This window comes from Puntigrus tetrazona, chromosome 2, assembly GCF_018831695.1.
Source record: "Puntigrus tetrazona isolate hp1 chromosome 2, ASM1883169v1, whole genome shotgun sequence".
In the NCBI taxonomy this organism is placed as follows: Eukaryota; Metazoa; Chordata; class Actinopteri; order Cypriniformes; family Cyprinidae; genus Puntigrus; species Puntigrus tetrazona.
The window spans coordinates 4,501,508-4,515,956 of NC_056700.1; the positions used below are offsets into that span (position 1 = coordinate 4,501,508).

Consider the following 14,449-nt stretch of genomic DNA (forward strand, 5'->3'; position numbering starts at 1 on the left):
AGAATTAAAGAATAATATGAATCCTACATCGCTTCACAATAACCTATCAAAATAAAAGTTTGGTTGAATTTGAAGAAATCGTGACAGTATACAGTGCGGTAGTAGTAGTAGTAATAATAATACAATTATTAAAACTTTTAATACAATTATTTTACATTTGGTATTTAATAGTAAACCCCCCAAAAAAACCATTTGACTGCATTTAAAAGAATGAACTCTTAATGTTGTATGCCTTCATATTCATACGGCTTGATTATTATAAATTAAAACCGAAATTCCAGAAAAAAATAAAGCAGGCAAATCAGAATTTATCAAACAAAAAAATAATAAAAAATACTAATAAATTCTAAATAATAAATAAAAAAAATGGTAAAGTATTATTAATTAAATTTAATTTCACTGTTTCCAAAATGTTTGAAAACCCTGCATTTTACAGTATACTGTCCGAGCTCGGGTACAGTTACACTGAAACAAGTGTGTGGAAAGTGTTCTCCACCATGCAGTGTTACGTAATCGACTAGTTAACACACACTGCATCGTGTAGTGTGTGTGTGTGTGTGTGTGTGTGTGTGGAATTAGAGTAGGAAGGTTGGTCTCAATGCTTCATGTAAATTCATTTTTTTTCCTTCAAAGTCTTTTGAAGTGTATACTTGAATAAATTGCTGTAAGATTTTGAGCACATTATATTTTGAATGACTCTCACCTTCCACCAAACAGCTGCATGCCAAGCAAAGCGAAGACTACGATAAACAGGAAGAGGAGGAAGAGCAAACTGATGATCGACTTCATGGAGCTCATGAGAGAAACCACCAGGTTCCGCAAGGATGACCAGTACCTGACCAGACAAACCATACATCGTTATTTGACCTCACTCTACAATACTGATAGTTTAACATACAATTACAGGTGGAAACGATGCCAGCCATTCAGCATAATATTGTATTATCTCATATTTAAGAGAATAAATGACAGAAAGTGAATATTTCAGCTTTATAAAGACACATTTTGTGATATTCTTAAAATACAAAATAAATAAATAAAAATAAATAAATGAAACAAATTAATTATTAAATGCTTTTTTAACCAACTTCTGTTGATGAATCAAATACAAAAAAATAAAATTATGTAAAGTGAATATTTTTTTGTTCAAACTGATAAATAAATAGTTTATTAAACACAATTTTTAAAGTGTAGTTAACAATAAAAATAAATAATTATTTATTTTAATTTATTACTAAGCATTTATGCTATCTTTTACACTTTTTCTTTTATTATGCATTTGCCGTTCAAGTTAAAACATAAGCAGTGTTTCTCACAGTACAGTTCCAATACTTTTACACCCGAGAATGTTGCAGACACTGTTGCATTTTTATATGCCTGCCTTTAGATGCATGTTAATATTAATAATAATAATATTAATAATATTTGTCGGTGGCTCTCATGCAAAATAAATAAAAATAATGTAAAAATAAATGAAAGGATACATGTTATAAACTCACTTCGTTATCTTAAAGATTCGTAACAGACGCAAAGCTCTGAGGACACTGATACCGAAAGACTCTCCAGGCCTGAAGAATCCCCAAACCACTTCAAAAATACTACCCACAATCACCTGCACAAAACAAAACAGCTTTCATTATCATCAGACGCATGCTTCACAGCATTATCTATTTATTTTTTTGTTGTTGCTTTTTAACCCTTGTGTAACTCTTACAGTTTCTTCTTTTCTTTCTCTCTCTCTCTTTGAAATGATTTAACCTGTATTATAGAAAAACAGCATGCATTTGGCCAAACTTTATTTTAATATTTACCTTTAATTTGATTACATTTATGTTATGCTAGGTTAAAAAAAAGTTACACTTTTTTTGACAAAAGTGTTGCATTTTAACCTCAATTATTTGATCTAAAATAACCTTAAATGATAATAATAATAAAATTACTACTACTAATAATAATAAAGCTCAAGAAAAATATTGCATCAAAATGAATATTGTTTCTAATCATTGAATTAACCAAGAATGTAATTTTTTTATAATAAATATATAATAATAATATTTTATGACAGTTATCTGACACGTACTTCTGTCCTCCAAAGACCTACAGTAACACATGGACATGAACAGATTCACTCACCCCGCAATCAAAGCAGTTAAAGGAAGAATGGAAGTAGAGACGGAAACCGAGGCCATACATTTTCAGAAACATTTCCGCAAGAAAAAGTCCAAGAAACACGAACTCCGCGTAGTCTGAAAAAAATCAAAATCATTGAGGAGTCAGAACTCTTCTGAAGAAGTCAACATCACAGTAGGCTGAGTTTCTGAACTATTAACACCGTTTCTACTCAGGCGATGATTCTCAATAACAAAAATGTGTTATCCAAATAGATATTAGTTTCTAATCAATTTTTTGACAGTGTCCGGCCTTAGGTGCATCCTTGTTCATAAAACTCAGACAAAGGTCTCTGCTTGTCTTTTGAAATAAAAATGCAGGAACACTGACAGCTTAAGTAAGCCTTCATGACAACACCACCTGCCTGGAGCTACAGAGGGCTGGATGTCCTGTTGTGCCGTATGGAGACCTGCAGGGACCATTAAGTGAATGTCCGTCATCAATACACAGAACGGTTCTGACACGCCGAGCAGCAGAGCCGGGCATTTTTCTGTCTGACAGGCCTATTTTTGTGTAGTCATTTTATTAGCAGCAGTTTCACTGGAGAACATAATGTTGCCCTGAAGTGATTCTGTTAGTTGCAGCATGTCTCCTAATAAAATGCGCTTTCCAGAAACAGTGCTGCAGATGTTTTTATCAGAAACGACATTCAGAGTTTAGCCAAAGCCACTGCAAGCTTCACACAACAATTAGATGTTAATTGTAATAACTATTATCACTGCCATTTGCCTTGTTGATACAATGCATTTTGACTAATAATCAAAAATATGATATTATGTGTTGGAAATGTGTGTGTTGGATTGAATTAAAAACAAAGATGTTCTTATCTGGCTTCCAGATTTCAACAAATAAATTGCACTTTTAGTGTTTTGCATGTCAGGTGCTGCTGTTTGTTTGTTTATTTAGGAATAAATGAACATAATAAAACCAAATCTTAAATTGTGGCTCAATGCAGTTATCAATGCAGGGTTGCCAGATCTGCGTAAACAAAAATAGCCCAATTGCTACTCGAAAAAGAGTAGAAATCATGACCCAACCTCAGTTTCCAGAGTAAACCTGACTCCAAGTTAAAAAACACTTCAAAATCTTGTTCATGGGGTCTTTCTTGGTCGAAATGATTCAACCCTCCAACCATAATTAAACACCAACTAATCAAGGCCTAGTCAGATATAGGCAAGTGAAAATCGACAAAATCTGCATGACGTTGTTCCCCCCGGAGCATTATTGGACACTCCTGTCCTAAAGGCAAACACTATCGCTAAACAGCGCTTATTCTTTCTTTCTGGGTAACAGATGGTGCTCTAGTTATATACGCTATAGGCTGTTTGACTTGCATTAGACAAACCCTGAAGCCGTCTACTGATCATTTTCTGAACTCTCTATTTTCGAACAATGAATATGATTAGCAAACTGAAGGATATTGGTCAAATGCATCTGGTAAAATGCAAGCCTAAGGGCCAGATTTACTAACAGCTTGTGCCAGCGCAAACCCGCTTTTGATGTAAGAAAAACAACTGTCAGGATTTACTAAAGACACACAGCGAAACAGCAGTTATTTTTGCCACTGACCTTATTGCATATGCATTTGTAGGAGTTTCCTTTTCATATGCAAAATTTATGGAAGTGGAGTATTTAAATGAATCACGCAATGTTACTAATGTTACTGCAGTCTATTTATTTTGGTATTTGCACCACGGTTTCTCACGCCACCAAAAACCATGTCTCTTGGTAAATTACATTGGTCATCTTCAAAAAATGTGCTGGATGTGTCTGCTTTCTTTGTATCTGCTAATTGTCAGTAATTTACACTTTGCACTTTTATGGGTTCTCTCGTTCTGATGTGCCCTGTTAAATGAATATGGCCCCAAGATGCTAAAAGAAATGGTTGGGAATATTTTGGCTTCTTCCAGTTATTCCTTCAAAGTCAAAAGGCATGCGTTTCTGATTACACAGAGATGTTAAGATTGCCTGTAGGTGTGAGTGAGGGTGTAAATGTGTGAGTATGAATTAGTTCTAAGGTGTTTCCCATGTTGAGATCAGCTCCAGCACTTCCCTACAAAGAATAAAGTATAATGTATACAGGCATAACTGTTTTGGACGGGACAAGCGTCTTTCAGGTAGCATGGGGCATGTGTTGGGTAAGACAAAATGAAGATAATCTGTTTTTAAGTAGCTTGAAAACCATGGTTGTACAGGGAACAGACCAGGGGTGGATGTTGTCCTTCAAAATGTGTGTAAGTCTTTTTTGGGCACAGACTGAATGCCTTAGACTTGCGTTGTGCAGTCTGTGACATTGGCTTTAATGTCTTTCGGTTCACAGCTGTCAAACAGTATAACAGGTCCTTTCCATGACACATCTGTAGAGGTTTGTGAGGACGAGTGTGCTCATGCCAGCCTTTCTGAGTCTCCTGAGGAAGTGCAGTCAATGCACTTTTTTACCAAAAAGGAGGTGTTCTGGATCGGGTCTTTCGCGTGATAGGGATACACCACCAATAAATGGAAATTCTCAGATGTGATGTACAGTATATGACATTCCTTTTTCAGGTGAAAAACAATCCTGTGAGGATTATTTTTAATCTCTGTGAGAAACTGCATCCCAAGTGTATGGTATGCTCAAAACTGACTCTTTAAAAACAGCTCAAAGTGAACATTACGGCAATGAATACAACCTCAATCAGAATCAATTTATTAATATATCAACTCAATCCATGTTGGCCTGGGTTGTATGGATTACTGTCTTGCTCGCTTTGTGTGGTATTTAAAGCATCAACTTTGGTTCTTTATCTCAACATCACCTTGAAAAAACAATCACCTCTTTGGTTTCAAAGAAATTTAGAGCCAGATAGCTGGACCACATGTCTGCACGCTGTCTTAAAGCTGTGTGAAACAACACTGCCACAAAATAGATCCCCGTAGTAGGTATACATGCTATGGAGGGCGAAAGCTGGTTTCTGCTTTTGACTTTATGACTCGTTTAGATTCTCCCGGTCACTGGTGTGCCTCAGGGATCAGTTCTTGGACCCCTTCTCTTCTCTATATACACTGCATCACTGGGACCCGTTATATGGGCGACATGGTGTTTCCTGTTGTTGCTATACTGATGACACACAGCTCTATTCTGAAGCTCATAATATTAATGGAGAAAAATAATTGTAGCAACACAAATTAGCATGTTTGTGTATCTTAGAAGTGGCCTCTGTGTCCATGCATGCCTTTAACTTACCAGATGCTTATTTGAATGCATTATTATTATTAACATCGTCCTACATTAACCTGATGCAGATCTGAAAACAACAAATGCAATTTAAGATATTTGATTTAAAAAACCCTAAAACCTCATCTACGTCTGAAAGTATTATGAATGATAAAACGAGTAAAATTCTAATTTAGTTCATACCACTTAAATATTGTTATAATATTTATTATCACTATTAGTACAGTAGTAGTATTAAGGTATATGAGATACTTACACTGAATAATAGTGAGCCATTCTGGTTGGTTGTGATGAACGATGGAAACACAGATGGTGTTGAGGGCTACCAGACTGAGGACGATCCAGTAGAAGCTGTCGGTTTTAACCATGCGCCGAATAGATATCCGCAACATGCGTTCCTTGCGCCGCAAGTAAGCAGCGGGCCCTCGTCTCGCTGTCCGGATACCAACCCTGGGGCGGGGGCCACCTGACACCCCCAAGAAACATTAGAGATATCCATGATCTCAGAGAATGTCATTGGAAAAATAATCTTTGTTTGTCAGTGGTGTTATTTCAAAAGCCTGAAAAACTGAGATGAATTCATGGAACGTGTCGACAGTGGTTGTTTCCTTCCTTTCAGACAAATTGTTAAGATGACACATCTTGAATTGTGTCTCAAACATGAAAAAAGATCACACTGTGTGAAATATGTCAAGCCTTAATGTGGATGAAAACAAAGAGGTAGCATTCATATTTTATTCACCAACTGTAGAGGCTTCAGAGTATTTCTCCTCCCCTGGTCCTCGACGCCTTGCATTTTTCTTGCTGGTGGCCCGTTTCAAAACTAAAAATGAAAAGGCTTAAATGGCACTTGTGTTTCTTATTATAAAGATTTAGAATAATATACAAATATGCTGTTACTGTCTGGAAGTATTTGTTATAGCTGCTGTAACAAGGAGCATTCTCACAGCTAGCACATTTTTTAAAAAGCTATATAACTTTTTGTTAACACATTTTAGGTAACACAATAGGTTTTTATGCGATTTAATGTTTATAGGCTGAGCCTAAAAGAAGATTTATAAATTAGGTTATAAATTATAACTAAATGTCAATATAACAATTTTACAGTTTTAATTTCACATAAAAGTTGTGCATTTTAGTAACATTTTTTGTACTATCAAAATGAAAGTCATACCATCTAACGCCGATCTCCCAGAATTCTTGTTTTCTTCTGCAAGCATTACTTCCTCTTTGAGAGAGAGAGAGAAAGAGAGTTTATATAACACATTAACACAAAGCACTATAATTAACTCAACATTAATTAAATCAATTATTGATTTATTCACTTTGGTTTGTGAAAAAATGACAATCTGTGGGCCCCTTAAAAGTGATCTGCTGTACTGTAGAAGCATCAACTATTCTGAGCACAGACAGGCACACATACAAACACTCCAGTCAGTGAGTCAGTGTCACCTTTCCGTTGACCCTTCACTGCGTGGGAGAATGAGCTGCTTCACACACTCATGTTCACCTGAATGTTGTGTTCAGGTGGTGGGTGGCAGGGTGAAATGTGAAAAGAGTAGTGTAGGTGTAGTACACAATCAGAGCACAGTCTGTCACTGAACCCGGGGAAAGACAGTGAAACTTCGCTAGCCTGGCTGAAATTACTGAGCCAAAAAATGATTTCAAAAAGCCAAAGATTACAAACAATATTGCATTTTAAAACAAGCACCTAATACCACAGCAGTGGACTGCAGATAGAAGCAGTGCGAGCTTGAGCATTCAGCAAAACCAAGAGGATTTTGTGTGTTTCTACTAGCTACTGTCACATGTGTTACGTCGGCAGATAGTAGCGCATCGAAGGCCTAAAAAATCACTCGATATCTTCTTCTCTCAAGAGCACTTTTCATCATCCACCCTTCTGTGAAAACTGTTGGACATGCATGCTGTGGATTACTGTGATGTTTTTTTTGATCATTCTGACGGCACCCATTCACCTCAGAGCATCCATGGGTGAGCAAGTGACAGAATGCCATTCCTTAAAAAAAAAAAAAAAGAAACCGCATGCTGACAAAATAATGTGATAAACACACATACTGCATGTTAAAAACAAGACTGATCAACATGAACAAAAAAAACAACAGCTATTAAACCAGTGCGGACACTATAATGTGCGCAAGAAGAGCATCCGTTACAATCTCTAATATAGATCTAGTAACATTTTATTGCTCTATTCTTAATAAAAACAGTACAAATAGTATGCATTCATAGACCGAATCCCAAAATTCCAAATAAAATGCTAAAAAAACTATCTTTCATGCAGCTCTATGTGCAAGAAAACATAATGCAAAGTTTTAAAACTGAAAGTGCATCATGTATAACGTTATTGTCTCTTAAAAGAAAGAGTCAGATCTGAATCATTGAACCAAGTCCTCTTTAAAATGAATCTCAAGCGTTTCATGTCATGTCACCATGAAACATTAGCATATTGCCCGGGAGTTTGGGAGTCGTTGTTACATATTGTAGGAAAGTGTTTTTTCGAGCTTGCATGCATGTCAACCTGTTGTTGGGGACTCCCAAAACCAAAATATGAACCCTTCATTACCCATAAAAGGGACACTTTAAAATGAACGTCGGTACCTGCTCGGTCTATCCAGGCCCGGTAGCCGTTGAGTTCTCGCTCCACCTGTTGCTGGCGTCTGAGCTTCATGAAGGCACGTCTGTTCTCCACCCTCTCTCTCTCTTTAGCAAACTCCCTAGAGAAAGATGCAGGAAATTACACACATTCAAAATCAACAGAATGGACATCATTTAAGTGCTTTTCAGGTTTTGACCTTTTACAGCCTGTAAAGGCGTGATCAAGCGAGAAACCCAAGAGCAGCTACAGTAATCAATCCTGAGGGAGGCAGTCATCCAGAGAGTGAGCTTTTCAGCCCACCCACCACAAGCCAGTAATTCTCTCATTCAGTCAATTCTTCAAAACAAGCATTCCTTTTTACAAATCAAATCTTCAAATTATTGGATGAACGTAAGATTAAAAATCGGTTTTCCTTGCAGATACAACGAATGGAGACTGGTACCTTATATCAAATATCTTTAAAACTTAATTAGGATTTCTACAGGATTTACAAATGTAAATGTAAGACTTTTTAAAGATTAATAAAAAAAAAAAAAAATATATATATATATGGTTTTGGTTTAAATAGCCCAATTTTATTGATAAAAAAAAACAATAAATAACCAGAATATGGAAATAACCTTTAAGCTACCTTCTAAAGCAAAGAAAAGAAACAGATTAAAGTGCATTATACATTTCTAAATAAATATCTGCCAGTGCACAAATCAACTAAATTTAAATTGGTAAAAAAATAAAATAAAAATGTTATGCCCCACTGAGAGATGAACTCACTTTATTTTGTTCATTTTCAATAGATGTTTAGATATTAGTTTTATAAAGAAGAGACTCGTTTCTGCAGTGCCTTAAACTTATTATTAAATTTCCACTTAGTTTTTAACGCCATAAATCTGATTTGGAACAGCATGAGCATGAATAATGAAAGTTCCATATTTGATCAAATATTTGTGATATTCTTACCCGGAAAGGACACCCAAAACAAGATTGAGCACAAAAAACGAGCCGATAATAATGAGAGGAATGAAATACATCCAATTCCATGTGGGCCCCAAAGCATCATTAGTCTGTGGAGAAAAACAGCAATCAACACATAAAGTAAAGCTTCATTTCAGGACCGTTATGGTTAGGTGCTGTGTTAAATACAGTTTATACAGTTTATGCTTGTTCATTACAGTGTACGCTGTAGTTTAGCTTATTTGTTTTTTATATTATAGTAATTATAGCTTGTTAATTACAGGGTTATCATTTACTCACCCTCCAAACCTGTCTCTGTCTTCTGCCGAACACAAAGGAAGACACTGTGAAGTATGTTAGCAGCCAGTGACTTCCGTAGTATGGAGAAAAAATACTATGGAAGACGATGGGCACTAGAAACTGTTCACTTAGCCGAATTCTAAAAATTCTTTTGCGTTCAACAGAAGAAAGAAACTCATACAGCTTCTAAATTATAAAGTCCTTATCAATAAGTCAAAGCAGCAGCCATATTTCACAAAGGCATCATATTGTCATATTGAACGATGAGTATGTTAATATTATCCAGTAAGTCAACCTTAGACCTTCTTTAAACGTTCCTGCTGAACTCACGTTGTACAGGACAGCGGTCCATCCCTCCATAGTGATGCACTGAAACACTGTTAGCACAGCAAAGAGGATGTTGTCAAACTGAGTGATGCCGTCATTGGGTCCAATCCAGGTGCCGCTGCAGGTGTATTTCTCAGGACACTTCCTCACTCCACACGCAAACTCTACCTCAGAAGAGTCCACCGTCTCATTTTCTGAAAGAATAGCAGTACTACATGATGCACTCAGCGACTACACCAATATAACAAATTATAGCATTCTAAAAATGTTTTGACTGCCATGAATCTGTTAAATCATCTATAAATTGTATTGATATTGATATTGTCAAGTATATTGGTGATGCTTGCTTTGTTTGATTTTCAGGTAAATTCAAAATCATTCGTTAGTTGCAACCTAGGCTCATTGGAAATACGTGCCTACTAAGTATATTATACATTTCACTTCAATTCTGCCACGAAACATGTACGTAATAACAGAGCTGCAGATATGTATTTAGGGGCAAGTATGTGGGTTAGTGATCCTCCTCGTCTGAAGGGGCAGTGTCTGCTATTACAGACAATTGTAAAGCTGCATCTGAGCGACACTGTGCCATTATTTGTATATTTCTTCTGAGGCTGAAAATGTTAGTGCAAAAGTATTATTTGAGATATTTTCTAAAGTTTGGAGTGTTTTTTTAAAACATTGCTACTTGTTTTCAAATGTTCAGGGGACATTCAAAAGTAATATTTGCATAATGTTTGCAAGATAACAAAATGGATTGTTTCTTTAACATTCATATAATTAAGCGTAACATTTTTATAACTTTGTTTTTGAAACTACTTGTTTTACATTTAAAGGTAATTAAAAATTGCATGTTTCTGCCCCCACAGTCACGGCAAAAAAAAATTCATAATATGATTTTGTGAAAATTACAGTACAGTGCAGTACAGTGAATAACAACCGGTTTATGTGATTAACTTACAACAAGACAGAAGCAAATATATGCCTTTTTGTCTTGCATTTCATAATGAAATTGGACAAGCTCAGTGCCGACTCATTTTCTGTAAATTCTTTTTCATAATTGTGTGCTAAGGACTGTGGGTGATTGGAGGACACACTTGATGAATGATCAAAATATGCTGAATGAAGGGCACAAAATAAAGGCTGCCTTCCAAGGATCCTTCAACCTGAGACAGCCTTCGATCCGGCCGTACTAGGATGCAGCCTTTAGATTGAGAAACAGTCCAGATTTCACCTGCTGCGTTCGATATCACAGCTCAGGATAGAAGCTTGGGACCATGGTGCTGTCAGCACTGCTATTGACTTAGAACAAGGAAACACTGAATGAACTCAAAACAGTCTTTAATAGTACAATCACTGGAACATAGATGTTTAGAAGACATTTGACCATTGACGCAGGACAATACAAACACAGGGTTTAAGTAGGGTAAACAATGAGGATAATTAACAGACACACACCTGGAATTCAGTGATACACTAATGACAAAACAAGAACAGGAACGGGAAAACAAAATATGAACATACATGTGGTGAGCAAAACACGACAAGGGAACAGTCTAGCATTACTCCCTCCTCCCAGAAGCTGCGTCCTCACACCTTAAACATCCAATGGGGAGGGGTGAGGGAATTTGGAAACTAGGGAGGAGGACAGACACCCGGGAGGGGGCTGACAACACAGTTCATTGGTGTGACGAAGGAGGTAGGAGCCAGGGAAGACATAGAAGGGACTCAGAGCAGAAGGAGTTCAGCATGACCCAAGCCACAGCCATGATGGCCCACAGTGGAGGAGGAAGGTGGAGAGCGTGCCAGCGACTAAAGGGGATGAAGGAGGGATGAGCAACGAGACGTAGGATGGTCAACACCAAACAAAAGCGGACCATGGTGGAGCTGGAGGATCGACGGGAGATGGTGGAGGTGATAGAGCTAGAAGCCGAGGTGGAGTCACATGGTCAGCGACCTTAGGCGGAGTCCAGGCTTTGGAGCCCCGTGGGAGTTGAGGGACACTCCGACCACAGCGACACTGGAGGATGGCAGCCCTGACTGGCTCGTCCCATATTGATAGTGGGCTAAGGGCAAGCAGCGGTGCTGCCAGACAATAGTGGAGGAGGAGGCTGGAACGGGTGAGAGGGCGTGAATTTTCTAGGAGTGGGTACTGGAGGGTGTCTACAAGGAGTGGGTACTGGAGGGTTGGGAGCCCCCTCAAGACTGGGCACAGGGACCTGTGATGAAGAAGGGCTAGTTGGGACCAGCAGGAACTCAGAGGACTGAGGAGGAGATAGAGGACTGTTCAGTCTCCAGAACAGTCTACCAATCAATGAGATCCTCTTCTATTTCAGGCAGCCCCAGATGTCCAGTTACCCTCACCCACGGTACAGAGGTCCTCACTCACACCATCCACAACTTGCTCTCTCATGATGCCCGTTGTTGCTGACAACTTGTTTGGCTCCTGCTTCATGACAATTCATTCCTCTGTCATGTTGGGCACGAGCTCTCCGTCAGTGGTGGGCTCGGGAATGTGCTCCACACAGCAGGGAGATGGTGGGCTAGGCACTGGGTCTGGAGTGGGAATCTCTTGCCAGTTTCCAGTCCATGAATGCAGCGAAGTCTGCTCGAGGACGATAGCACTCTGCATGCGAGGCTCAGGCTAGCATTATAGGACAAGCTTGTCATCCAGGTATCGGGTGAGTTCCACAAGGGCCAGAAAGAGAGGGCCAGTCTAGTATGGCCCTCAAGTGAACACTCCACCTGCTCCAGCAGGAGGAAGAGGAGGAATTCAGGCCGGTACAAAGGGATCCATGAAAGGGAAAAACACTATGAAAACAAAAAACTCAGAGAGAACACGGAAAAAAAGAGAAGTAGAACACAAATAAATTGGTAAACAGTTTGTCATTTGGCTGTTCTGTCAGCATTGCTATTGCTCTCCTTAGAACGAGAAATAAGGAAACACTGAATGAACTTGAAACAGTCTTTCATGAGTTCAAATTTACATATAATTTATATTGAGTGACAATTAAGCAGATTTGGTGTGCTGTCCGGAGTCCGGCCCTATCACTAATGAACAAGAACAGGAAAACCAAATATGGACATACACATGGGGAACAAAACACAAGGCAAGGGGAACACAAGTCAGCCAATCACATTAGTCATGAAATGAGTTTTAGTCATAAATCACATGGTATTTTGGTTCACGTGATTGGCTTAAAAAACTTGGCAGCAGAACTGACACCAGGATCAAAGGTGGCACATTCAAATTGCACATGGCATGGCAGCACCAGTACACCGCAGCATTCCTGTTTCATTCATCCAGTTAAAGGCTGAAAAGATTCTCCATACCGAGTATATCTGGAGAGGGCAGGCAAGTGTGGTGTAATTTTCCACTGTAAAACTCCAGACCGATGATAGCGAACATCAGGATGGCGAAGAACAGCAGAAGGCCGATCTGCAGCAGCGGCACCATTGCTTTAATAATGGACTTCAGAACTATCTGTAAACCTGGAGGAATACATCTGGATTAGTGCTTCTGGCCAGTACTTTAGATATTAAAGACTGTGTGCCATATGTGATAAGATGATTTGAAATATTATTGATGCACTCTTATTGATGCAAAAAGGTGATTCACAGCGATGCTGAAGAACCATTTTTGGTTCCACAAAGAAGCATTCAGTCAAAGGTTCTTTAAAGAACCATCTCTTTGTTATCATTTTATAACCTGAAGAATCTACTTTCGCCACAAAGAAGCTTTTGTGCTAGCTTCAGGTCTTTGGAATCATGTAGACAGAACGGCTCATCGTAAAGCACCTTTATTTTTAAGAGTGTAACAGGGTGGATCAATAATGAGATTTACTTACTAGGAATACCGGAGACTAGTTTGAGGGGTCTGAGCACACGCACAGCTCTCAGGGTCCTCAGATCGACGGGGATATTCATATGAGAACCGGCAGTGGCCAGAATCCTGCAGACAAAACAAAACAAAAACACACACAAGAAAAGGGGAAATAAGGTCTTATCCATATAACCGTTAAAGGGGCAGTTCATCTAAAAATGTAAACCTGACTTGCATACATATACGTTTGGTTTCCAACATATATATTATGCGATGCTTGATTTAGCATTGGATTATACAATTATTTATGAATTGAGCTTTATGATACAGAGAAATTGCAAAAACTCATTTATTTATAATATATTCACATAACAATACAATATATTATTATGTCTGCTCAAATGTTTTGACACTTTCTTCACAATGAAAATAAAAGTTCAGATATAAAACAAAATGTGATATAATAAATAATACTTTGCAAATTAGTTCTTATTAATTCTTTAGCTATAATTAACCAATGCTTTTCTAGCATTTCATATGTATTATATGAATACATTTTTTAGATTTGATTTACATATTATTTAATTTCTACACTTATCAAAGTTTGTTCTTATTACAGTCGCTGGAGTCTTTTAGTGATTTGATTTCTGCATTTTCAGCAAAACTGACAGAGTTTACACTTTACATCATGTGATCGTTGTGATGAAAGCATGCGCGATGTATGAAAAATACATACTAAGATTAAAAGAGCTGTATCTCTGCCAAATATTGTATTATCCTAACAAACCATACATCAACGGAAAGCTTAATTATTCAGTTTTCAGAAAATGCTTCTTAATGACTGGTCTTGTGGTTCAGGGTCATTTTTGAAAACAAAAACTAAAACAACAACACTGCAATATTCCATAAAAAATATATCTATTTTTACGGTGATTACAAATGAGCGGATGCTGTGGTAAGATGTCAGGGTATGATGTTTCACACATGCAAGTCAGCCGTTCATACTGATATGCGCTGCATTTAAAAGGTCATGTGAACAACCTCCCAA

At 37.8% G+C, this 14,449-nt stretch overlaps 1 protein-coding gene across 2 annotated transcripts in view; it reads right to left on the reverse strand.

Moving 5' to 3' along the window:
• Positions 1–14,449, reverse strand: part of cacna1eb (calcium channel, voltage-dependent, R type, alpha 1E subunit b) — a 66,431-nt gene that overhangs the window by 36,956 nt on the left and 15,026 nt on the right. For both annotated transcript variants that reach the window (XM_043216684.1, XM_043216676.1), the window contains exons 4-14: positions 13,427–13,530; positions 12,912–13,070; positions 9,582–9,772; positions 8,958–9,061; positions 8,003–8,118; positions 6,558–6,611; positions 6,126–6,206; positions 5,640–5,849; positions 2,134–2,246; positions 1,500–1,612; positions 704–835 (exon numbers count right to left, since the gene is read on the reverse strand). In XM_043216684.1, the coding sequence (XP_043072619.1) occupies positions 704–835; positions 1,500–1,612; positions 2,134–2,246; positions 5,640–5,849; positions 6,126–6,206; positions 6,558–6,611; positions 8,003–8,118; positions 8,958–9,061; positions 9,582–9,772; positions 12,912–13,070; positions 13,427–13,530 (1,377 nt within the window). The remainder of the gene's footprint in view (positions 1–703; positions 836–1,499; positions 1,613–2,133; positions 2,247–5,639; positions 5,850–6,125; positions 6,207–6,557; positions 6,612–8,002; positions 8,119–8,957; positions 9,062–9,581; positions 9,773–12,911; positions 13,071–13,426; positions 13,531–14,449) is intronic.